The 26,342-nt window shown below is 46.3% G+C and overlaps 1 protein-coding gene across 7 annotated transcripts in view; it reads right to left on the bottom strand.

The window, feature by feature from the left end:
• Nucleotides 1–26,342, bottom strand: part of LOC119974729 (CAP-Gly domain-containing linker protein 4-like) — a 513,643-nt gene that overhangs the window by 361,344 nt on the left and 125,957 nt on the right. For all 7 annotated transcript variants that reach the window (XM_038813915.1, XM_038813928.1, XM_038813946.1 and 4 more), the window contains one exon: nucleotides 1,509–1,627. In XM_038813915.1, coding sequence (XP_038669843.1) covers nucleotides 1,509–1,627 — 119 coding nt within the window. The remainder of the gene's footprint in view (nucleotides 1–1,508; nucleotides 1,628–26,342) is intronic.

The raw sequence follows: 26,342 nt of genomic DNA, 5'->3' as shown, positions 1-26,342 counted from the left end.
AATGCAAATGTTGCCACAATCCGAGAGGGCCATAGACTGCTTTCCGCTTTGAGAGCTAAATGGTGGTGATTTAGCCTGAGGGTCACCACCTCAGACGAGGGGTAGAGCTGAGAAGGCGGGGTCGGCATGAATAACATCAGCCAGGTCGGGAATTGAACTCTTCCCTGTTGGCGTCGCTCTGCATCACGAGCCAGTCGTCCAGCCAACTGACTAACTGACGCCCCAGAGTTGTCATCTTTGAATAGACATGTTTGAATCAAATTTATTTACTAAAATAACCTATTAGTAGGCTGCAACAAGTATTTTTTCTGAAACTTTCTACTTGTATCAATAGGTCAGGACATCTTTAATATTTTAACTTTCCATCCACAGTAATATTGCATTCAATATTTGAAGGAAGAATAATGGAATGGAATAATGGTAATAGAGGAGCATCTAACCCAACAGTAAAATATGTGCCAGAAATAAATGATTTTCCCAGTTTCCATAATTTGACATAACTGCTCCACAGAGAATATTTAAATAACAGGATGTATCCCGTACTGCCCAACCCATAAGATTCTCACTTCTCTACTATCTCCAGTTTTATTAGCATCACAGCTCTGGTCCTTTTCCTAAGCATGAGGAGGATTATACAGTACATTACAGTGAAATGTATTACCAAAGGCATTCCAGTTCCATTTAATTTTTTTTAAAATATACTTCACGAACAGATGTTCTCTAAGTCCACCAATTCATTTATTTCTAAATCTAAATATTTATATGTCAGTTTTCTTACTACATTACAAATTATTTTAGGTATTTTTTTTGTAAAACATTTTATTAAAGTATTCATAATTTTATAATAATAACAGTAAACAGTACAGATACAACTGTAAACATCTCCATCCTTCGCTAATCCCACCTACTCTGAACAGAAAATAGCCTAACTCCCCCCTTTTATTACCTCTGCTGACAGTTTAGTTTTCCCCGAAGAAGTCGACTAACGGCTGCCACCTCCGGACGAACCCTAGCGTTGACTCTCTTAAGGTGAACTTAATTTTTTCCAGCCTGAGAAACCCAGCCATGTCGCTAACCCAGATCTCTGATCTCAGGGGCTTTGAGTCCCTCCACGCTAGCAATATCCATCTCCGGGCTACCAAGGAGGCAAAGGCCAAGACGTCGGCCTCTCTCGCCCCCTGGACTCCCGGATCTACCGACACTCCAAAAATCGCCACCTCTGGACTTGTTTTTCACACCGTGGACATGACCTCTGCAAATCCCTGCCAGAATCCCCTAAGTTTCGGACATGCCCAAAACATATAGATATAGTTTGCTGGCCTTCCCAAACACCTCGCACACCTGTCCTCCATCCCAAAGAACTTGCTCATCTGGGCCACCATCATGTGTGCCTGGTGAACCACCTTGAATTGTATCAGGCTAAGCCCAGCACATGATGAATTATTTTAGGTATTAGTGCTATTTCTACAGACAGCTTCTGTTAATTTTAAGATGCTATAGCTTCTTACCCTAAAGACAGGATTGGCTCCATGTTCCAATAAACATTTCACAGCTGACAAGCAGAGGTTTGATGCTGAAATGTGTAGAGATGTTCCAAAGTTGAAATCGCTGCAAGTGGCATCCACTTCTGTCAACAGGCACAGAATAAATACACACATTTACTGACAACGAACTAAGTCATTAGGCTAATTTCTGTCTTCAGATTAGGTATCATTACGAGGAAAATATTTTTACCACTGCACCACCTGGGGTTAGCATCATGAGGTCAATCTCACATATCACACGGTAAGAATAGCATACAACTTCAATTCCGGAATGTCACATCCTACTGGAGCATTGTGACCGTTATCTCCTACACCACCTGTGAATTGAGTGAGATTTCCAATTTTGTGGTAAATTACAAATAGTTTTGTACTCTAGACCCACCTACATAAAGTTAAGATGGATGAAGTACATATTATGTGAGACAATTGTTATGATCAAAAAGAAAATACTTTAATCCCATATTATCAGAGCAGGCGGGATTCCCTGGTGTCCTGACCAATATTTATCTCTCAATAAACATCACAAAAGACAGATTATCTGGCCATTATCACAGTTGTGTTTGTGGAAGTTTGCTGTGTTCAAATTGACTTCTACGCATCTTACATTGCAAGTGCCTACACTTCAAGATGTACTTCATTGTGGGTGGCATGACTGGGAAATTTGCAGATGTCACAAAAATTGGGCGCGTAGTTGATAATGAAGAGGATAGATGAAGACTCCAGAATGATGTCAATGGTTTTGCTGAGTGGATGGAGAAGTGCCAAATGGAGTTCAACCTGGAAAAATGTGAGATAGTGCATTTGTGGGGGGCAAATAAAGCAAAGGAATACTCAATAATTGGAAGATATTGAGAGAGGTTGAGGAAGTATGAGACCCTGGAGTGCATGACCACAGGTCACTGAAGGTGGAAGGACAGGTGGACAAGGTGATAAAGAAAGCATATGGAATGCTTTCCTTTATTGGGCAAGATATTGAATACAAAAGAAGGGATGTAATGATGCAACTATGTAAAATGCTGTTTAGGCCACTGCTGGAACCTTGAGTACATTTCTGGTCATATTACAGGAAAGTCGCAATTGCTCTGGATGGGGTAAAGAGGAGATATACAAGAATATTGCCAATGCTTGAAAAGTGCATCTAAGAGAGATTGGATAGGCTACGGTTAATTTCCTTAAAACAGAGGAGGCTCAGGGATACCTTAATTGAGGTGTACAAAATTATGAGGGTTCAAGACACAATAGATAGGAAAAAATGTGATCTGTAGAAGGATTAGAGGGGATATGAGGAAAAGCCTTTTCATCCAGAGGGTGGTGGATTCCTGAAATTCACTGCCAAAATGACAATTGAGGCTGAAACGTTCAACCCGTTTAGAAAATACCTGGATCTGTATGTGAAGTGCTGTTACCTGCAAGGGCATGGTCCAATGGGATTAAAAGGAGCGGCTAGTGTTTTTTTTTCTCTTTTTTTGTCAGTGCAGGCATGATGGACTGAAAGGCCTCTTTCTATACATTGTTCTACGGCTGTAAAGTGCTTTCAGACATCCAGCGGTAATGAAACGCACTATATAAATGCAAGCGTTTCTTTATTTTTAGATCTCCTTCAGCAGGAGAAAAGGGAAAATAAGTTAGGACTAATTACTGATCATAGCATGGAACATCTGGTCAATGTGAGTCAGTTATTAATCAGACCAAGTGGTACAAGGGTGCATGTGGAGGGCATTGGACTACAAGTCAGAACATGTTATAATGACATATAATGATCAAACACTTCCACCACCTGTCCTTCCTTATTCCCCAAAAGGAGGTCACGTTTTGCCTCCTCTTTAGTCAGGCCATCCACACTTTGAATGAGGAATTCTTCCTGAATACACTCGACAAATTTATCTCCATCCAAACCCCTAGTGCTATGGCTGTCCCAGTTAATTTTGGGAATGTTGAAGACCCCTACTATTTCCACCCTATTTTTCCGGCAGCTATCTCTAATCTCCTTACATATTTGCTTCTCATTTCCCGCTGACTATTTGGGGGCCTATAGTACAGTTCTATCAAGGTGATCTCATCCTTCTTATTTTTTAGTTGTACCCATAGAGACTCAGTGGGCGAACCCTTGGATATATCCTCTCACTGCACTGCTGTACTGTACTGTCCAAAGATGCGCAGGTTAGGTGGATTGGCGATGATAAATTGCCCTTAGTGTCCAAAATTGCCCTTAGTGTTGGGTGGGGTTGCTGGGTTGTGGGGGTGGAGTGGGGGTGTTGGCCTTGGGTGGGGTGCTCTCTCCGGGGGCCGGTGTGGACTCGATGGGCCGGGTGGCCTCCTTCTGCACTGTGAAATTCTATGATAATCTATGATTAATCTAGGACAAAGGTTCGGCACAACATCGTGGGCCGAAGGGCCTGTTCTGTGCTGTATTTTTCTATGTTCTAATGATGCATGGCTAGAATATCACGACAGCTTAGGCCACAATGTCAAGCAAAACAGATAGACACAAAAAGAGTTCATAGAAGAGTGTTTACGATAAATATAGTGGAAAGTTTCACAATTGCGTGGAAGCACCTCAGAGTGCAACTTGATCTATGTAGACAACTTAAATACTATTAGTCTATTTGTAATGACTATTTTGAAATGTCTGCAATGTTTCTTTGACTATATTGAAGCACCTCAGAGTGCAACATAATCTATGTGGAAAACATGAATATTATTGCACTATACCTGATAGCTATTATGAAATGTTTGTAATCTTCTTTCAGGTATTTTATGAATAGAGTTGTTAAGTCAGGGCAGTATGGTAGCATAGTGGTTAGCACTATGGCTTTACAGTGCCAGGATCCCAGGTTCGATTCCTGGCTTGGGTCACTGTCTGTGCGGAGTCTGCACGATCTCCCTGTGTTTGCGGGGGTTTCCTCCCCTCCGGGTGCTCCGGTTTCCTCCCACAAGTCCCGAAAGATGTGCTTGTTAGGTCATTTGGACATTCTCAATTCCTGCTCTGTGTACCCGAACAGGGGCCGGAATGTGGCGACGAGGGGCAGTGACGGACTGGGTCTAAAAATATTGGTTGCCAGGAGACAAAGGGGGCCCACCCACAACTACAATGCTATCACTTAATTTTCATAACGAATAAATAAAATTTTCAAAAAATACATATGGAAAAAAGGGTACAATTAAAATTTTTGTGGAAAAAAATGTGTATTTCTTAGTAATTACAGTGTACATGTACTGTACATATTACTGGCAGTAGATACCACATGTAAATAGAGAATGTTATAATTTAATTTTTTATTTATTTTTTTAAATTTTAAGTAATTGGTTGATATTTTTAAATAGTTTACTGCACAATTTACACATTAACAGATAGTTCAAAAGCACAATAGAGCATTGCATGCAGTCCACTATATTAAGAGCAATCGTTTGTGTTCGCTAGATGATTGTGCGAATCTGCCAATAATTGCTTCTGCATCCAATTCATCTAACAATTCCTTTTCAATGGATAGCAACATGTATGATTCCAAATTCTCCACAGACAGCGAATTTCTTAACCTTGTCTTTATGATCTTTAGCTTTGAAAATTTCCTCTCACATTGGACTTGAGTAACCGATAGTGTGCAGATGACTTTATAAAGTTCATAAAGGTTATCATATGCCTTGTCATGAAGTCTGTTGGATGCCAGAATTTTTAGTACACATGATGGGCAAGTGCTGCAAATTTTACAATTGTTGCAACTGGAATCCATATTCTCACCATCATTAAGCAATAGCTTTAATACATCAAAGTTTGAAGCAAAAGAAAACAATTCCAATATTACTTGATCTTTGCTGATTTGTGGAAACAGCTTAATAATACCTTCCAATGCTTCATCTTCAAGGCCCTTCTCTGCAATAGTTTTAAACTTTGCTGGGTCCAAACAGGACAAATCTTTATACAACTGTTTGTGTTGTACAAAGCGTCATTCTAGTGACTGGACAATGCGATCCATTATTAGGTTAAACACATTTACTCGAAAATCAGCTAGAGAATCTGAGGAATTTCTTTCATCATCAATAAGCTCATCTGCCATTCTTTTCTTCTTCCTCTGCCTCTTAACTGGCAATGCTGTTTCCAACGCATCAATTTCCAATGTTTGATTTTCATCCATATTCATCTGTGAAATCCTGTCATTACATTTATTTACAAATTCCAAAGCCTTGCTGTGAACGTTATCAAATGTTCTTGTCTGTTCCTTCAACTTTGTTGTAGCTGAATCTACCAAACTCCATGCAGTAAACATATCTAAACCACTTGTCTGTAGATAACTTGATAACGGGGTTGTAGTTTCAAATATATACAAGTAAGTAAATGCTGTCAATATGGTTTCAAACTTTAGAAGACTTTGAAGTAAAACATTTGCTTCATGTTTTGTTTTTGCATCAAACTTTTCTGAATCTTGTATCATTGATAAGCATGTCAATAGATTTACGAAAGTACTGGCAGCGGCATCATCAAAACGTCCAAATATAGTTGTTGCTGCATTGGATTTTCCTGACCATCTGGTCTCACCAATTAGCTTTAATCGTTTCATTTTTTCTTGTCCTAGATGTTTTCCAACAACTTCTACCCATACAGCCATTCTCTTGTATGATGCTTTCACAAAAGTTGCTATATTCTGGAGCAAATTGAAAAAAGAAACTGCAGGCACACAACATTTTGTTGTTTCAGTTATCACCAAATTCAAGACATGGCATAGCACCATATATGAACATGTTGATCAGCCACATCAGCAATTTTACTTTGTAAACCATTATACTGGCCATGGTAGCTTGCAGTGCCATCTGTGCTATCAGATAAACATTTTTGGGGGTCAATTTTAAGATGCTGTAATGTTTCAATCAATAGATCAAAAAGTCCCTGTCCTGTACCATCATTACTTGGCACAACTGAAAGTAGTCGCTCACAGATAATACCTTTAAGCACATACCGAATAATAATACTAAACTGATCGATGGATGAATTATCTTGTGTTGAATCAACCTGAATAGAATAATATTTTGCTTGAGAAACTTCATGACTAATTCTTTCTTGTACCCTATTCTTCATAATTTTCATTAACATGTTTATAGTTGTTTTACTCAGGTATGTAACAAGTCCACCACGGCCTTTACTTTGAGCCTTTCCTTGTTGCTCTAATCGTTTGATTCTTTGTTTAGACTTGTTTTGCACTGCAGAAACGTGAGCTGCCATAATGGGGTCATATTTTGCCATCGACTGCACTGTAGCTAAAAAAATTGCCATGATTCAGAACCTCATTATCTAGAGTGTAGGCCGATTCATTTCTGTGACCTCGAAAAGGAAGTGCTTGCTTGCCTAACATCTTTATGATGTCTATAATACTCATGACAATACTTCTCTGCTTCAATACTTCTTCTTTCCTTTTAATTAGTGATGCTGCAAAAAATTTATCTAAGGTGCCATCATTAACCACACTGATATATTGCTGAGCATTTCTGACATGTGTTGTTGTCGATTCATGTAAAGTCAAGCTCTGGCTAATACGCCTGTAGTCACTAAAGCCACGTACAAAGGGTGATGGATTACAAGTGTTGGGAAACTCAAAGGCTAAGCAGTGTGAACAATATAAGCATCTATTTTCTTTGTTATATGTTAGCCATTTTCTTGGGACTGAGTCATTCATAATTTTCCTCTCATACAAACGAGCATCAAATGGCAGATCATCAAGTGGCTGAAGTGGATGTTCAGCAAAAAACTGTTTTAGCTTTGCTCGTGATGGATATTGGAAGATTCCAGTAATTGATCTTTAATTTTCTTGCGTAGGTTCATTTACAGGATGTGCTTCAGAAACCAAGTCATTTATGCTTGAAGGAATATCTGATTCCCTGTCACTAGTTGAAGCTATGTGTTCAGATGTTGCAACTATAGGCAGTACAGATACCGGAACAAGGAAGCCAGAAGAAATATTGGGCCTGGGTTGAATAGTAATGGATGCACTTGTATTTGTCTCTACATTCAAAGTAGCTCTTCTCTGTTCTTGTAACTCGCATGTCATTGCATCATCACCATGAGCACTGTTTCTTGCTTCTTGATTATTTGTTGCAGAACTGGATATTGATGTGGATTGTGCTTGTGGTATTATAAACTCTGTAATAGGTCTGCATCGCTTGGCTGATTCCTTCCTTTCTGCTTCTTTTTGTTCTTTGCGTTTTAGTGACCCAGATTTATGCTTTTTCTTTTCCATGCTGGTAGGGGTAATATTCCTGAAATAAAAACTTAATTAAAAATAGCCCACATTGGGAAAGATGAATATTGATGATTGCAAGAATAACTTGAAGGAACGCCAGATAAACCCCTACTTGATAAAAAATATAAAATAACTTACTTACACTTCAATAGGCTATGTTCATTAGTCAATACTACTGTGGCCTATGCAGCTTCAGAAGAGGAGACAATCCACTGTCCAGTGTTCACACCAGCAAGCAACTGAGACAACTGTTGAAACTTAGAAGTTTGGTCCGACTATAGTAAGACATTAAGAATGGTCCCACGACCAAAGTTAACATGTCCAGTTTGATACCAGTGTAGTGTTACAAGTCGCAACCCTTTGAGTTTACCGATCATGGCTTATCACTTCAATATTTTTGACCTCATGATTTACGGTCAAAGGTACCGTTTCTCCTTTTCGGTGACCTCACGACCCTATGTACTGCTTGATATCCTTTCAAGTTGCCGACCATCTCAAATCACGAACTGTAACTTTATATTTAAATTCACACACTCTTGCTGAAAACGTGGATTTCCAACTATGTCCGTCCCGGGTGAACCCCCCCCCCCCCCTCCTCCACTCCTTTTCACATCCGTTTAACACTGCTTCGTTCCTTCATACACTGAGTGATTATTTGTTTGTTTCTTTATTGCATTTTTATTTGGTATTGCTCTTTTTAAAAACAATTATACTTTATTAAGTTAGAATACAAATCTCAGGAAAGAAGTTGGAGATTTATTTATCTAATTAATTATAATTTTTAAGGACCCTTCAGAGATTCACGGGCCCCTTCTTGGCTCTCCAGGCCCCGGGCCGATGTACCGGCTGAACCAAGACTACTGCTTGATATCCTTTGAAGTTGCCGACCATCTCAAATCACGAATTGTAACTTTATCTTTAAATTCACACTCTTGCTGAAAACATGGAATTTCCTTAATTATGCCCGACCCGGGCCCCCCTATTCCACATCCTTCCACTACCTCCCCTGCTTCGTTCCTTTTCATGCACTGCTTATTTGTGTCCTGTTCTCTTTTTTTTCTTATTCCTTTTTATTACTAAAACAGTTGTGTTTGTTTCTTTATTGCATTTTTATTTGATATAGGGGGCCCACTTCATCAGGGGCCCACTTGCCATCGGGCAAGCTGACACCCTGGCCAGTCCGCCACTGACTAGGGGCTTTTCACAGTAACTTCATTGCAGTGTTAATGTAAGTCCACTTGTGACAATAAGATTATTATTACGATAAGATCTTTATAGTTACAGAACCAGATGCAAATTTTTATTAGGATACCGGTGACGGTGATGTGCTGAGTGGACGAACATCAGGTGGCTCTCCTCCCAACTAGAACCAAAAAAGTTAATTTCAGAGAAATGTGGCCTGAAAAGCTAACAGAACAAAATCCAAAGAGACGGATACACAGTGGGGAAGAAGATGCCAGCGAACAGTAGATAGAGGGGCAGATGAGAGGCAGAAGTGGTGGAAAGGGACACAACCAATGGGTGGATGAGTCAGCGGACTCATGAGACGAGGTGGAAGTCCCGGCCGCCCAAGAGCGGGGAAGATCGGCGACCCGAGCACTGGCGCCGACACAAGCAACAACCTCCCCCACCCCACCAGGGGACGGGTGGAGAAGCTTTCTGAAAAAGGAACTGGCCGCCATGAAGGAGGCAGTAAAAACAGAGATCCAGGAGGCGATGAAGGAGGTGGTGACAGAGGCGATGGTCTCCCTTCAGCGCACCATCAATGGCCTGGGGAAGAAAGTGGAGGCGCAGGAATAAACAATCCTGGACCTCGAAAATACTTCGACAGACCAGAGCGAGAGGATTGTCGCTCTGGAGGCAGAAGTTAAAAGGTTGGTGGCGGCCCAAGGAAATTTGAAGGGGAAGGTCGAGGACCAAGAGAATAGGTCCCAGCGACAAAGTATTCGGATTGTGGGCCTGCCGGAAGGCATCGAGGACAGAGACCCAACAGACTATGTCTCCCAAATGCTGGGCAACACAGATGGGAGAAAAAGTTTCCCCAACCCCCCAGAACTCAACAGGGCACACAGGTTGCTCCGGCCAAAGCCCAAAGCGGAGGACCAGCCGGGATCGATCATAGCAAAGCTGCACCGGTATCAGGACCGGGAAAGTATCCTGAAGTGGGCCAGGCAGATGAAGGTGAGATGGTCTGAAGGACACAGAATCCGGGTCTACCAGCACATTGGGGCAGACCTTGCAAAGAAAAGGGCCGAGTTCAACAGGGCAAAATCGGCGCTCTAAAAGAGTGGGGTACAGTTTGGCATGTTGTTCCCAGCCAGACTCTGGGTTACGTGTCAGGATAAAGAACATTATTCCAACACCCCGACAGAGGCAAACGACTTTGTGCGAGCCACGACCTGGACAGGGACCAAGCTCGGTAGCGACAAAGGTGTGTTGGGGGAGGATCACTGGGGAAAAAAGAGATGAAATCAGAGACTATAGTCTGGGCTATAGCGGCACAGTAGCACAGTGTTTAGCACTGTTGCTTCACAGCGCCAGTGTCCCAGGTTCGAGTCCCAGCTTGGGTCACTGTCTGTGCGGAAATAGAAAAATAGAAATAGAATTTTACAGTGCAGAAGGAGGCCATTCGGCCCATCAGGTCTGCACCGGCTCTTGGAAAGAGCACCCTACCCAAGGTCAACACCTCCACCCTAGCCCCATAACCCATTAACCCCACCCAACACTAAGGACAATTTTGGACACTAAGGGCAATTTATCATGGCCAATCCACCTAACCTGCACATCTTTGGACTGTGGGAGGAAACCGGAGCACCCGGAGGAAACCCACGCACACACGGGGAGGATGTGCAGACTCTGCACAGACAGTGACCCAAGCCGGAATTGAACCTAGATCCCTGGAGCTGTAAAGCAATTGTGCTATCCACAATGCTACCGTGCTGCCTTTCCACCACTTCTGCCTCTCACCTGCCTGTCATCTGCCCCTCTAGCTACTGTTCGCTGGCATCTTCTTCCCCACTGTGTATCCTTTTCTTTGGATTTTGTTCTCCCTATATCTGTGTCCATTGGACGTGCTTGTTAGGTTAATTGGACATTCTGAATTCTCCCTCTGTATACCCGAACAGGCGCCGAAGGGGATTTTCACTGTAACTTCATTACAGTTTTAATGTAAGCCTACTTGTGATAATAATAAAGATTATTATTATGTGTTTGAGCGAGACTGCACTGCCTCGCTATAAACATAGAGACCAGGTATAGAAGGAAGCAAGGACAGGGAAAGCAGGTGAGGGGGCGCAGAAGGGAATGCAGGCAGTCAGTCAATGAAGGTAAAGGGCTGAACCAGCCCTGGGAGGCGAGCCACCCTACTAGCAGGGAGGGCTAGCACGGGAAGACAGGCAGTAAGGGGGGCCTTGACGCATCTCTGGGGAAGAGGGAGCGCATGGACAAGTTGGAGGGGGGAACACAGCGGTATGCAGGCGGAACACCAGGGGTGTGGGGGGGAGGCAGGGAGGGGGAGACAGGGGGAGAGAGGGGGGCAGAGGGACAGAGGGGTACACAGGATAGACTGGGGGCGGAACAGGGAAAAGAGTTGGCAGCAAGAATGGCTATGGCAGGCAGGGAGCTGGCCGAGGAATCAAGATGGCGGTGCGAGCAGCCACTTTGAGGGTCCCCACACTTTGGGGTGCTCTTTCCAAGGGGCGGTGCAGACTCGATGGGCTGAATGGCTTCCTTCTGCACTGTAAATTCTATGATCTAAACAAAGAGAAACCCCGGAATGCAGGGGCCACCCATGTGGCGTACACACAGTTAACGGCCATATTGGGTGCCTCCTGGAGCACAGGGGCATCTCCACCAGGTAAGTATGGGTGATCCCACAGGAACGGGGGACAGAGACCCCTCCATCAGGATAGTCACCTGGAATGTAAAGGGGCACGTGAAAGATCCAGAGTTTTCGCCCACTTAAAGAGCCTGAAGGACATCATAAACTACTTGCAGGAGACACACCTGAAGGAAAAGGACAGACTGCTGGTAACAAAGGGCTGGGTTGGACAGACGTACCATTCATGCTACTGGACATGGGCTAGGGGAGTAACCATACTGATCAGTAAGAGGACGAGGTTTATGGAGACCAGGACGGTTACGGACCCAGAGGGTCAGCGGTGTCCTAGACGGGGCACCGGTAGTACTGGTAAACGTGTACGCGCCCAACTGGGACGACAAAGACTTCATAAAAAAGACCATGGCGGAAATCCCCGACATCGACATGGGGGGCAGCACCACCCACAGCTGCAGACTGGCGGAATTTCTCTACCTGGAGAATATCAAATACACCATCCGAGGGCCGGAAGACGGCGTCCTCAAAGCATGGGCACAATTCATCGGCCTGTTCCAAGATCTGTTCGAAGCCAACGGTGACTAGAGGAAAAAGTGAGAGATGGGAGGAGACAGACAGGAATACACAACTCTGGGGGGAGGGGGTTAGAGGAAGAGACGAGGTTAAAGTCCAACAGGTTTGTTTTGAATCATTCCTTCCTCAGGTGAATAAGGATAATTGCAGCAACACATCCCTGCTGTGCATTCCCTCTCCCAATTTACAACCATTCAGGTAGTAATCTGCCTTCCTGTTTTTGCTTCCAAAGTGAATAACCTCACACTTATCCAAATTATACTGCATCTGCCATTGATTTGCCAACTCGCCCAACATGTCCAGATCATGCTGTAAGATCCCTGCATCCTTGTCACAGTTCACCCTCCCACCCAACTTGGTATAATCTGCAAACTTTGAGATTTTGTTCCCTCATCCAAATCATTTATATTGTGAATAGCTGGCATCACAGTACCGATCCCTGTGGCACCCCACTAGTTACTGCCTGCAAATTTCAAAGGGAATCATTAATTCCTACTGTTTGTTTCCTCTCTGCCAACCAGTTTTCTATCCACCGCAATACATTTCCCCCAATCCCCATGATCTTTAATTGTGCACAATAATCTCTTATGTGGGACTTTGTCAAACGCCTTCTGAAAGTCCAAATATACCACATTGACTGGCTCCCCCTTGTCAACTGTACCAGTTACATCTTCAAAGAATTCCAACAGATTTGTCAAGCATGATTTCCCCTTCATAAATCCATGCTGACTCTGACTGATCCTGCTTTCTAAATGTCCCGCTATAAAGTCCTTGATAATGGATTCAAGAATTTTCCCACTACCAACGTTAGGTTAACTTGTCTATAATTCCCTGCTTTCTCTCTACCTCCCTTTTTGAATATTGGAGTGACATGAGCTACCCTCCAATCTGCAGGGACTGTTCCAGAGTCTATAAAATCCCTGAAGATGACACCAATGCATCCACTATTTCCAGAGCTACCTCCTTAAGCACTCTGGGTTGCAGATTCTTTGTCAATGCTTGGGGAAATGATTGGTTAATTTTTAGTCAATAAACATTTTTCAATCCTTTTTGCTTTACATTCTCTCTTTTCTTTCACATGGTTACTTTCAGCGGCAAGTAAAGCTGAGGTTTCAATCTCCACAGAGTTGGTTGGCTTTATATGCACCATCCTTTGTTATACACCTTTTACGTCTTAATTGGAGTCTTTGTAATCACCGCTTTTATCTCCACTTAGTGATACGGACTTATACAATTAGTGCTATCCAGATTTCAACTTTTCTTCTTTACTTGCAGATATACCAAGGAGTGTCCATGATGTCATGGACATGGGTACCACCATTACACGTGAGAACACCACCCACCAGGTACGAGGTACATACTCGTGCGACTCGGCCAACGTTGTCTACCTGGTTTAGCACACTGAGCTAAATCGCTCAGACCCAGACCCAGGCAGGCCAGCAGCACGGTTCAATTCTCGTACCAGCCTCCCCGAACAGGCGCTGGAATGTGGCGACTAGGGGCTTTTCACAGTAACTTCATTGAAGCCTACTCGTGACAATAAGTGATTTTCATTTCATTCATTGACGCTGCAGGAAAGGATGTCCCGAAGCGTGGTACATTGGCGAGACCATGCCGACGCTGCGACAACGATTGAACGGACATCGCACGACAATCACCAGGCAGGAATGTTCCCTTCCAGTCGGGGAACACTTCAGCAGTCAAGGGCATTCAGCCTCTGATCTCCGGGTAAGCGTTCTCTAAGGCGGCCTTCAGGACGCGCGACAATGCAGAATCGCCGAGCAGAAACTTTCAGCCAAGTTCCGCACACATGAGTGCAGCCTCAACCGGGACCTTGGATTCATGTCGCATTACAATCATCCCCCACCATCTCGCCTGGGCTTGCAAAATCCTACCAACTGTCCTGGCTTGAGACAATTCACACCTCTTTAACCTGGGGTTACCCCTATCTCTGGATCTGTAAAGACTTAATTACCTGCAAATGCTCGCATTCTAAGCATTGTCTTGCATCTTTGAATGTGTCTATATATATGTTTCTGGACTATACCTCTTCATTCACCTGAGGAAGGAGCAATGCTCCGAAACATAGTGTTTGAAACAAACCTGTTGGACTTTAACCTGGTGCTGTAAGACTTCTTGATTTAAAGAGACATTATTCCTTTAAATGGTGGTGGCCTGCAACTATTTTTCACCTCATTATCAGAATCAAAGGATAGCACATTGTTGGTTCCATAAACTTTGTTTTTTTTATCAACAGATATGGTTGCAGAATCACTGCATGGTTCTTCATCCAGCTTCCTCTTCATGTTCAAAAGAAGTTGATCACTAATTATTTAATTTCCTTTGCTATTTGCTTCTATTACCTTAAAGAGGCACTGTGTGCCTGTAAAAGGAGGTGGATTAACCAGCTGTTTGCTTGGTGTCATTTCAGTCATTGCTGTCCTCTACCTATCTTTATGGCTGTAATGAGTGTGTGGTGAGTGGAGCACTTAAAAACAGCTCCAGCTGTCAGGGTCTTTAGCACTAATTCCAGCCCAGCGGTAATACCGCCCACAGAGTGCTGGCCCATTTGCATGACCTGAATCGCAGAACGAATAGCGCTCCCAACAGAAATGAAAATGTACGCTATTCAGTGCCAACGGGAACACTTAGGGCGCGATTCTCCGCAAATGCGGAGAGTCGTGAAGGCTGCCGTGAAACTGGCCGTGTTTCACGGCAGCCTCCGCGCCCCCTCCCGGGACCCGATTCTGCTCCCCGGTCGGGGCTAGCAGTGGGGCCCCGTGAACCTCGGCATCGCAGGCTTAGCGAACTTCGCTAAGCCCGCGCGCCAAGGTTAACGGCGGCTGACGCAAACGATGACGCATGCGCAGATGACGTCATCACGCATATGCGTGAAACCCGCGCATGGGCGGGCCGTTATGCCCCTCAGCCGCCCCGCGGACTGATCCAGCGTAAAAAACGGCGAGCAGCGATTCGTGTTGTGGGGCGGCCGTGGGGGGGGGGGAGAATAGCGGGAGGTCAGGAAAAATGTCGGGAAGGCCCTCCCGCTATTCTCCGACCCGTCGTGGGGGGCGGAGAATCGCTCCCTTAGTCTCCCAAATGGAGAATCCAGCCCCATGTGTATCTGTAATGACTTAGGCCAGGCCTTTGAGATTGGTCAATTAGAATACGAGTTCCCTCATTAGTGGCCCAATCAGGGAACCCCTTTCTGTGTACATAACAGGGAGTGTCAGATCCTCTGCACTCCTGGTGTAGACAGCAGACTCAATGGTCATGGTTGTTCAGCTGTTGGCTTTGTAAATAAAAGGAATTCTGGTGACGGGACTTCTGCCTCCGAGGACTTATTACAGTGGTGATGAGGAAAACGGAACGACCCGAAGAAACCTGCTCGTCAGCAGCTGCTGCATATTAAGGGGAAGCCACTGACAGGCAAAATGCCTTTATTCGGAAAGTTGGACTCTTTTGACCCTGCAGTGGAAGATTGGGCCCAATATGTAGAGCGGATGAAGTATTTTTTTTAGAGCAAATGATATAGTTCCGAATGAAAAGCAATGAGTCATTCTGCTGTCCGCGTGTGGGCCAGCAATCTTTCCCATTATGCGCAGTCTCACTTTTACGGAGGCACCGAACACAAAAACTTTCCAGGAATTGACAGACTTGGCAAAAGAGTACTATGACCCTAAGCCACCTCTGATTCTGCGAAGGTACCGATTTTAATCAGCATTCCGAGAAACTGGGGAGTCAGTTACAAACTTTTTAACAAGATTAAGGTGATTAGCAGAGGCTTGCGAATTTGGCCTGACGCTAAATGAGATGCTCCGAGACCGTTTGGTATGTGGAATAAATAATTTAGCAATACAGAAACGTCTGTTAGCAGAGGCTGAGCTGGATTGCAAACAAGCATTGCAGCTGGCTTTGTCCTTAGAAAAAGTGGCAAGTGGAGCTCATGAGTTACAGGGTACTCCGATGGAGGTAGACGCCCATTTAAGTGAAACTGAGTTAAGGTACTACCGCTGGGGGATAGGCAACTGCACAGCCACCCTCTGGAATGACTCGGATACTAAGTTAACCAGGCCCACTCGCAGAAGCCCTCACAAGCACGGGAAAATTAGGTCCAGACAGACGACAGCCCCTGCAGCCTTTTGCCCGGCAAAATATTGTAGTTGTTGCCAGAGATCGGAGGCAGAAAGGAAAAATAGAAGCCCAAAACCATCATCTTGGAGAAGGTCACGTAGGCTGGGGTACAGGAGAATGCATACCCTAGAATCCCTACCTCCGACGAGGAACAACTAAATTGTGTAACGATGGTGAAATCAAAACCCATTAAATTATCCATAAGGTTGAATGGACGTTCCACACGGATGGAAATCGACATTGGAGCAGCTATATCAGTGATAGGGGAAACAGTATTCAATAAAATTCACACTGGACTCCAACCCTTATTCCTAACCAAGACCTCGACAAAACTGAGGACATACACAGGGGAACCACTGAGAGTGTTGGGCACAACGCATGTAACTGTGGCTTAAGGAGAACAACTGGTTAGGCTGCCTTTAATGGTAGTGATAAGTGTGGGGCCAAGCTTATTGGGACAAAACTGGCTAAAAAAGATCCAACTGGATTAGGTAAACATTTTCCAGCTGGAAAATAGCCACCTGAGTGAACTCCTGTGCAAATACCCAGAGGTTTTCCGAGAAGGGCTCGGAACAATAAATGGAACAACGACGGCATTGCATGTAGATCCAGAGGCAGTCCCAAAATTCTACAAAGCCCCACCAGTACCCTTCGCATCAAGGCAGAAAGTCGATATGGAAATAAAACGATTAGAACGTGAGGAAATAATAAAACCGGCCCAGTTTGCAGAATGGGCGGCACTTGTGCCTATCCTTATGCTGGACGGCTCGGTCAGCCTTTGTGTCGATTTCAAACAAACAATTAATCACGACTCACAACTGGACAAATACCCAATTCACCGGATTGAGGATTTGTGTGCAAAGCTGGCTGGAGGACTCCTATTCTCAAAGCTGGATATGAGCCATGCATATCTACAGCTGAAGCTGGACGAAGAGTCCCAAAAACTCTCAACGATAAACACCCTGAAGGGCCTTTTTCAGTATACAAGATTACCCTTCGGGGTATCGTCAGCTTGTGCAATATTCCAGAGGACAATGGAGAATATATTGCAAGGGCTACCACAAGTCGCCATTTACCAGGACAACGTTCTCATTACAGGAAAAACAAAGGCAGAACACCTGCAAAACCTGGAGGAAATCCTTAGGAGGTTTTCAGCAGCAGGCGTGCGCCTAGAGAGGGAGAAATGTGTTTTCCGAGCACCTCAAGTCACCTATCTGGGGTACAAGGTTGACAAATCAGGGCTACACCCTTAGAAGGATCGGGCCAGGGCGATTAAAGATGCCCCGGCCCCCACCACAATCCAGGAGTTAATGTCTTTTTTAGGGCTGGTGACATATTATGGAAAGTTCATATAGAACAGAGCTTCCATCTTGGACCACCCTATAACAATTACTAAAAAAGGGGCAAGCCTGGGAGTGGTCCCCCCCCCCGCCAAGACAGGGCTTTCAAGAAGATAAAAGAACAGCTTTCCTGAGAGAACATCTTGGCACACTACGACCCCAGGAAAGAGTTGATGCTCACGTGCAACGCGTCTCCAGTGCAGTTTTAGCACACAGAAGGCAAAGCGGACAGGAACGACCTATAGTGTTTGCTTCCAGGAAGTTGGCAGCAGCAGAACGAAAGTACGCCCAAATCGAAAAGGAAGGACTGGCCGTGATCTTCGCGGTGAAGAAATTTCACCAGTACTTGTATGGGCGGAAATTCACTATAATTACAGACCACATGCCATTGCTGGGTTTGTTGAAAAGAAGACAAAGCAATACCACCAATAGCTTTGGCCCAGATCCAACGCTGGGCCCTAATACTGACGGTGTACCAATATCAACTGGAGCATCGGCCAGGAACCCGGGTGGCAAACGCCGATGCATTCAGCAGGCTGCCATTACCAGACGCCACACCATTAGTACCCAAAATAAAGGAAACGGTAATGACGTTACATTTCCTGGACGCCCTTGCAGTGACCGCACAAAACATTTGTTTATGGGCCCAAAGGGACCCTGTTTTATCAAAACTAAAACATATGGTGCTAACTGGGGAGATGGAAACACCGGTCCAGGCAAAATTCCACCCTTACTGGAGCTGAAGAGAGCAGATCACCGTGGAAGGCTGGATCCTGCTATGGGGGGCTCGAGTAATAGTTCCAAGTCAAGGCCGTCGAGCCATACTGGCTGAACTACATCATGGGCACCCTAGAGTCTCAAAAATGAAGATGCTGGCCAGAAGCTATGTCTGTTGGCCAGGCCTGGACACAGACATAGCGGCATTGGTAGGTTGGTGCCAAGAATGCCAACAAGGGCAGAAGGTGCCACCGGCAGCCCCGCTGCACCCATGGGAATGGCCAGGTAGACCATGGTCGATTTTTGCAGGCCCGTTTATGGGTTCAATGTTTTTTATAATAGTAGACGCCCATTCCAAATGGCTGGACGTCTACAAAATGAACTCTGCAAATTCAACAACTACCATTGGAAAAACTCCGCACTTCGTTCGCAACTCATGGTATTTTGCAGGTGTTCGTTTCGGATAATGGATCAGTTTTCACCTGCCAGGACTTCACAAAATTTATGAATTCTAATGGCATTCGGCACATAAGGACGGCACCATACCACCCGGCATCGAATGGTTTGGCGGAGAGAGCCATCCAGACCTTAAAAGTCGGGTTGAAGAAACAGTCAGCAGCATCATTGGACAGCAAACTGTCGCGCTGGCTATTCGACTACAGAACAACACTACACGCCACAACGGGAATAGCACCGGCGGAGCTACTCATGGGCAGATGACTCCGAACCCAGCTGAGTTTACAATTCCAGAATTTGAGTGGCAGAATAGAGCGACACCAAGAGGCCCAATGCAAAGGCCACGACAACACTCACCGAGAAAGGCAGTTCAACACGGGTGATAATGTATAGATCAGAAATTATGCGAATAGCCCCACATGGATAGCAGGAACAGTCAAGGCCAGGACAGGACCTGTATCGTATGAGATACGTGTGGGAAAACATGTAATAAAGAAACACCTGGACCAGGTGCGTGTCATGGTATGCAAACATGCACATAATGATATACAGACAGGCAGCTAATGAACACAGAGAACAGGACATGACCAATGAGCAAGCAGGACACTCAGGGGTGGGATCTCACTATAAAAGGCATGAGGCACGAGGGCAGCATGGTGGCAAAGTGGGTTAGCACTGCGGCCTCACGGCGCTGAGGTCCCAGGTTCGATCCCGGCTCTGGGTCACTGTCCGTGTGGAGTTTGCACGTTCTCCCCGTGTTTGCGTGGGTTTCGCCCCCACAACCCAAAGATGTGCAGGCTAGGTGGATTGGCCACTCTAAACTGCCCCTTAATTGGAAAAAATGAATTGGGTACTCTAAATTTATAAAAAACAAAAAAATAGGCATGAGATTTAAAGAAACACTCCGCCTCTTTCCACTGATGAACATTTACAGAGTGAGTCAGGGTGTATGTACAATATTACATCTTCAGCACGTGGATAAGAGCTACTCTGGTTCAGTCAGACAGAGAAACCACACTTAGGTTAGCAGAGAGTCGAACTCATTAAGAACTGTGCTAACTGTGCTACTAGTTCAATAAATCAGATTGAACTAACTTCCAAGGTCTGGAGTATCTTTTGGTCAAAGCTGCATCCAGTTGCAGCCGGTGTTAGCCCAGAGTACATAATACATCATGAAACCAGGAGACTGCTTAATCTAGGTGGTTTACCACAGTCCACTCCGTGACAACCAGCGAATGTATCCCGGCACAATGGAGAAGATTCAGGCGCCTCACTAGCTCAGGAACTCCGGCAATCTCAGTGCCAACTGGCGGACATTCAAGCAAAAGGTTCTGCTGTACCTCGAAGCATCGGACCTCGTGGGTGGGTCTGATGCAAGGAAGATCGCGCTTCTCCTCTCAACACCGGTTGATCAAGCCATCGAACTCTTCAACTCTTTTCACTTCACTGAAGGCCAGGACAAGACAAAGTTTCAGACCATCCTGGACAAGTTTGACAGTCACTGTGAAGTGGACACCAATGAAATCTTCGAGCGCTACATTTTTAAGCAGCGTCTACAAGGTAAAGATTAATCTTTCAACTGCTTCTTAACTAACCTCTGCCTGCTAGCGCTGTCCTGCAACTTTGGTGATATTGCTGACTCTATGATCAGAGACCAAATTGTTTTTGGTGTTCACCCTGATCCTCTGAGAGAGCAGCTACTGAAAATCAAGCATATGACCCTGCCAGTCGCGATTGAAACATGCACAGTGCATGAGCAAGCCAAAAATCGCTATGCCCAGTACAAATCGGCTGAAAATGAGAAACTTGCCTCCCACGAGGCAGAGAGTGTGCAGGCAATCTGCCGGATGCAGCGCCTCAGCATTGATGACAGCGGCCATATCGCGCGCTTTTCTCTAGGCCCCACGCATGCAAACAGGATAACGAAGCGGCCGACACCCGCACTGCGCATGTGCACCGACGTCAGGACGCCGATATCATGACGTGCTCGAGCAGCGGCAACGCCCACTTAAAGAAACACTGCCCTGCAAGAGGAAGGCGATGTTTAAACTGCGGGAAGCCTGGACACTATGCAGCCTTGTGCAGGTCTGCACCACCAGTCAGGGGCCAGCATTCCCAATTCCGACGACGCCACGTTCATAGTGTGCAACAACGATTACAAGATTCTGATCCTGGCAGCACAACGGATCCAGAGGGAGAATGTCTGGACTCCGCCGACTGTGTGGGCACCATTACCAAATGTGAATATGCAACATCCAACTCATCCCAACTCCAGTCCATCCTCGCTGTGGATTCTGCGGACGACTGGCGGCGGTGATGCAGGTCAACCATTGCTCCATCCAGTTTAAGCTGGACACAAGTGCTTCTGCCAACCTCCTCTCACAGGCAGATTTCAGACGCATCCAGAAGCCCCCCAAGCTCCTTCCAGCAGCCTGCCGGCTCCTGGGCTACAATGGGAATGCCATCGCGGCACTAGGATCCTGCCATCTACTCGTCTCTAACCGGAGTACCCATGCTCGGTTATGTTTTGAGATTGTCAAGCCAGACAGGGCATCCCTACTTGGCGCGCACGCCTGCAAGCAGCATAACCTCATGCAGCAGGTTTACGTAACCACATCCCCCCCAATGAGGATCTTCAGGCCGGCATCGACGACTTCCTCACTCAGTATATGGATGTGTTCGACGGGATGGGCATGCTGCCATATCGATACAAGATTCTGCTACGACCTAATGCTAAGCCAGTGGTCCACGCACCACGCCGGGTCCCGGCTCTGCTGAGGGAGCGCTTGAAGGCACAGCTCAAGGTATCATTTCCAAGGTAACCGAACTGACTGACTGGGTCAGCTCGATGGGATGTGAAAGGACGCCTTAGGGAGACCTGCACATCTGCATTGATCCCAAGGATCTCAATAAGAATATAATGTGTGAACACTGCCCCATCCCAAAGCGGGAGGAACTCACCAGTGAGATGGCACACGCATATTTTTTTACCAAGTTAGATGCGTCACCTGGATTCTGGCAAATCCAGCTGAATGTGTCCAGCAGGAGGCTCTGCACCTTCAACACACCGTTTGGCAGATACTGCAATAATCGCATGCCGTTTGGCATTGCCTCGGCATCGGAGATCTTTCATCGCATCATGGAGCAGATGATGGAGAGCATTGAAGGGGTTCGTGTGGACGTGGACTACATCATCGTATGGTCCACAACCCCCAAAGAGCATGTTTCCCGTCTCCAGCAGGTATTCCACCGCGTCGATGCCAATGGCCTGAAGCTGAACAGGTCCAAGTGTTGCTTTGGCATGTCGACACTCAAGTTCCTGGGAGACCAGATCTCTCAGCAGGGCGTGCATCGGGACACAGACAAGATCAAGGCCATCAAAGCCATGAAAGTCCCGGAGGACAAGAAGGCAGTGTTGCGTTTCCTGGGCATGGTCAATTTTCTGGGAAAGTTCATCCTGGGAAATTATTATTATTTTTTTAATCCCGAACCTGGCCTCCCACACCACGGCCCCATGCAACCTGATAAAAAAAGTCCACTGCCTTTGAGTGGCAGGCAGCACATCAGGCAGAGATGCTGGAGCTGAAAGCCAAGCTCACCACTGCACCCGACTTGGCATTTTTCGACCCCGACAGGGAGACTAAGATATCCACAGATGCGAGCCAGGATGTCATTGGTGCAGTGCTGCTTCAACGCAATGACACATCATCCTGGGCACCGGTAGCCTACGCATCGAGGGCCATGACGCCCACCGAAACACGGTATGCGCAGATCGAGAAGGAATGCCTGGGCCTTCTCACTGGAATTCTCAAGTTTCACGACTATGTCTACGGACTGCTGACATTCACTGTCGAGACGGATCATCGGCCTCTGGTCCGCATTATCCACAAGGACCTGAACGACATGACACCTCGGTTGCTGCGCATCCTCCTCAAACTCAGAAGGTACTACTTTGACTTTGTGTTCACGTCTGGCAAGGAGCTCATCATCGCTGATGCACTGTCCCGCTCCATCACATTGCCTAGTGAACCGCTGGAAATCATCCGGCAGATTGAATCACAGGTGTAGCTGTGTGCTAGCACCCTCCCAACGACTGATGAGAAGGTGGTTCGTATCCGCAAGGAGACAGCCAAAGACCCCCTCTTGCAGAGTGTTATGCACCACCTCGCCAATGACTGGCAAAAAGGGCAGTGCCCTCAATTTTATAATGCAAAGGACGACCTGACGGTGATTGATGGTATCCTCCTCAAGCTGGACCGGATTGTCATTCCACTCAGTCTCCAGAGCTTGGTGCTCCGCAAAATCCATGAGGAACACCTGGGCATCGAAGTGCAGACGCAGAGCCAGGCAGGCTGTCTACTGGCCCGGTATTAACCAGGAAATCTCGAACATGGTCCTCAACTGTGCGACCTGTCAACACTACCAGCCAGCGCAGAGCAAGAAGATGCTCCAGCAGCATGAGATCGAGACCTCCCCGTGGTCCAAAGTTGGCATCGACCTCTTTCATGCGAATGGTCGTGACTACGTGTTGATCATTTATTTCTCCAATTACCCTGAAGTCATGAAGCTCTCAGACCTCACTTCTCGGGCCGTCATCAAGGCCTGTAAGGAGATGTTCTCCAGGCATGGTATCCCACTCACTGTTATGAGTGACAATGGCCCATGCTTCAGCAGCCACGAGTGGACTATGTTTGCCAAGTCGTACCAATTCAACATGACACTTCCAGCTCACACTATCCGCAGTCCAATGTGAAGGTGGGAAAAGGGGTGCACATTGTGAAGCAGCTCAACTGCAAGGTGGCGGATTCTACTTCTGATATCTACCTCACGCTGCTTGCGTTCAGGGCAACCCCACTGTCCACTGGCATGTCGCCGGCTCAGTTCCTAATGAACAGGGACCTGAGGATGACGCACCCAGCGATACACTTCCCAACCCGGATCACCTCCCGGTGCTGCAGAAGGTGCAGCAGCTCCGAAACCGGCAAAAGCAGGGCTATGAAGCTTATGCCACTGATTTTGCCCGTGTTATCCCCGGCGGACTCTGTCAGGATCAAGATACCGGATGGTGGTTGGTCTGCTCCAGCTGTCGTTGTTCGACAGGCTGCGCCCCGCTCGTATGTTGTCCATATGGCTGATAGCTCTGAGCGTCGGAACAGATGGGCACTGCGCAAGGTTGCCTGCCCGCAACCGCTTTCTTCTCGGTTTCCGTCCATTCTTTTGCCACCTCCTGATACCTCGAACTACGAGGCTGCCAGTCAGACTTCCATCCCGCCTGTCAAGGCGCCGTCGTCCCCACCACCACCTCACCAGCGGTCAACGAGACTCAGACGCAAGCCACAGAGACTGGACTTATGAGCACTTGTGTTGTTTGATATGTTCTGTTTTCTCGCTTTAGACAGCTGTCTTCACATGTAAATACATTCACATATGCCACTGTTTGTAAATAGGCTAGTCTAGGCCACCACTCGTATATATATTTCCACAGGCCACAGAACATACAAAAAAAAATGAAAAATGAAATGCAATGAAAATCGCTTATTGTCACAAGTAGGCTTCAAATGAAGTTACTGTGAAAAGCCCCTAGTCGCCACATTCCATCGCCTGTTCAGAGAGGCTGATACGGGAATCAAACCGTGCTGCTGGCCTGCCTTGGTCTGCTTTCAAAGCCAGCGATTTAGCCCTGTGCTAAAGGGGAGATGTCATGATATGCAAACATGCATGTAATGATATACAGACAAGCAGCTAATGAACACAGAGAACAGGACATGACCAATGAGCAGGCAGGATATTCGGGAGTGTGATCTCACTATAAAAGGCATACGGCACTTACACTCCGCCTCTTTCCATTGATGAACATTTACAGAGTGAGGCAGGGTGTGTGTACAATATTACACCTCCAGCACGTGGATAAGAGCTAGTCTGGTTCAGTCAGACAAAGTAACCACACTTAGGTTAGCAGAGAGTCGAACTCATTAAGAACTGTGCTAACTATGCTACTGGTTCAATAAATCAGATTGAACTAACTTCCAAGGAGGTCTGGAGTATCTTTTGGTCAAAGCTGCATCCAGTTGCAGCCGGTGTTGTCCCAGAGTACATAACACATCAGTGCAGGCCTCAGATTTGTTTCCTCCTCCGGAGCTAACGTATATGAATTTGCATTCTTAATGTATGCAATGTTATCTTGGGCGGGGAGAAGGGTAAATTGTGATATTGCTTTGTTAGAGTATGCTAATGAGTATGACCATCAAACATTGTTCGGAGTAGGTTTTAGGTTTGCCAGTAGCATGTGGTGTGAAGGTGTTGCAGGTCTACTTTCCTGTTAACAATAGCTGTTTCTAGTTTGGTGGGGAGAGTGAAGGCTGATCTGGCAAGGTGGGATGGTCTCCCTCGGTCACTCGTGGGTCGGGTACAGGCAATTACAATGAACGTGTTGCCACGATTTCTGTTTATTTCTCAATGCCTGCCGATTTTCCTGCCAAAGGCTTTTTTCAGAGAGATTGAGGGAAGGATTATGTCGTTCATATGGGGACGGAAGGTGGCCAGAGTTAGAAAGGTGCTACTACAGAGAGGAAGGCAGGCAGGGGGTTTGGGGCTTCCGAACCTAATATATTACTACTGGGCGGCGAATGTGGAGAAGGTGCGGAGCTGGGTAAGAGGGGTTGATTCCCAGTGCATCAGAATGGAGGAGAGTTTGTGCAGGGGTTCGGGATTGAAAGCACTAGCAACAGCGCCGTTCCCGATAGCTCCGGGGAAATACTCAGGGATTCCGGTAATAATAGCTTCACTGTGAATTTGGAGGCAGTATTACCAGCATTTCGGGTTGGGGGCAGGGTCAAGGGAAATGCCGATTCGGGGGAACCACAGATTTGAGCCGGGGAGGTGGGATGGAAATTTTCGGAAATGGGAAGAGAAGGGAATTAAGACACTGAAGGATTTGTTTCTTAGGGGTCGGTTTGCAGGATTGAAGGAGCTGGAAGCAAAGTATGGGCTGGAGCAGGGAGAAATGTTTAGATACATGCAGGTTCGAGATTTTGCTAGAAAGGATACAGAACTTCCCAGAGGAACTGGCATCCACATTGCTGGAGGAGGTGCTGACGACAGGGGGACTGGAGATGGGGGTCGTGTCAGCGGTCTACTGAGCTATTTTAGAGGAGGAGAAGGCACCGCTGGAAGGGATCAAAGCAAAGTGGGAGGAAGAGTTGGGAGAGGATATGGAGGAGGGGTTCTGGTGTGAGGTGTTCTGGAGAGTGAATGCCTCCACCTCGTGCGCGAGGTTGGGGTGATACAGCTGAAGGTGATATAAAGAACACATCTCACGAGGGCGAGGATGAGACGAGCCGATTCTTTAAAGGAGTAGAGGATGTGTGTGAACGTTGCGGGGAAAGGGGGGGACTGAACCCGGGCCCCCCGGGAGACCATATTCGGGGTGTCGGACCAGCCAGGGTTGGAAACGGGTGCGGAGGCAGATGTTGTAGCCTTCGCCTCTTGATCGCCTGAAGGCGGATCCTGTTGG

This window comes from Scyliorhinus canicula, chromosome 1 (assembly GCF_902713615.1).
Source record: "Scyliorhinus canicula chromosome 1, sScyCan1.1, whole genome shotgun sequence".
NCBI classification, from domain to species: domain Eukaryota; kingdom Metazoa; phylum Chordata; class Chondrichthyes; order Carcharhiniformes; family Scyliorhinidae; genus Scyliorhinus; species Scyliorhinus canicula.
This window is presented reverse-complemented; position numbering and strand designations above follow the sequence as displayed.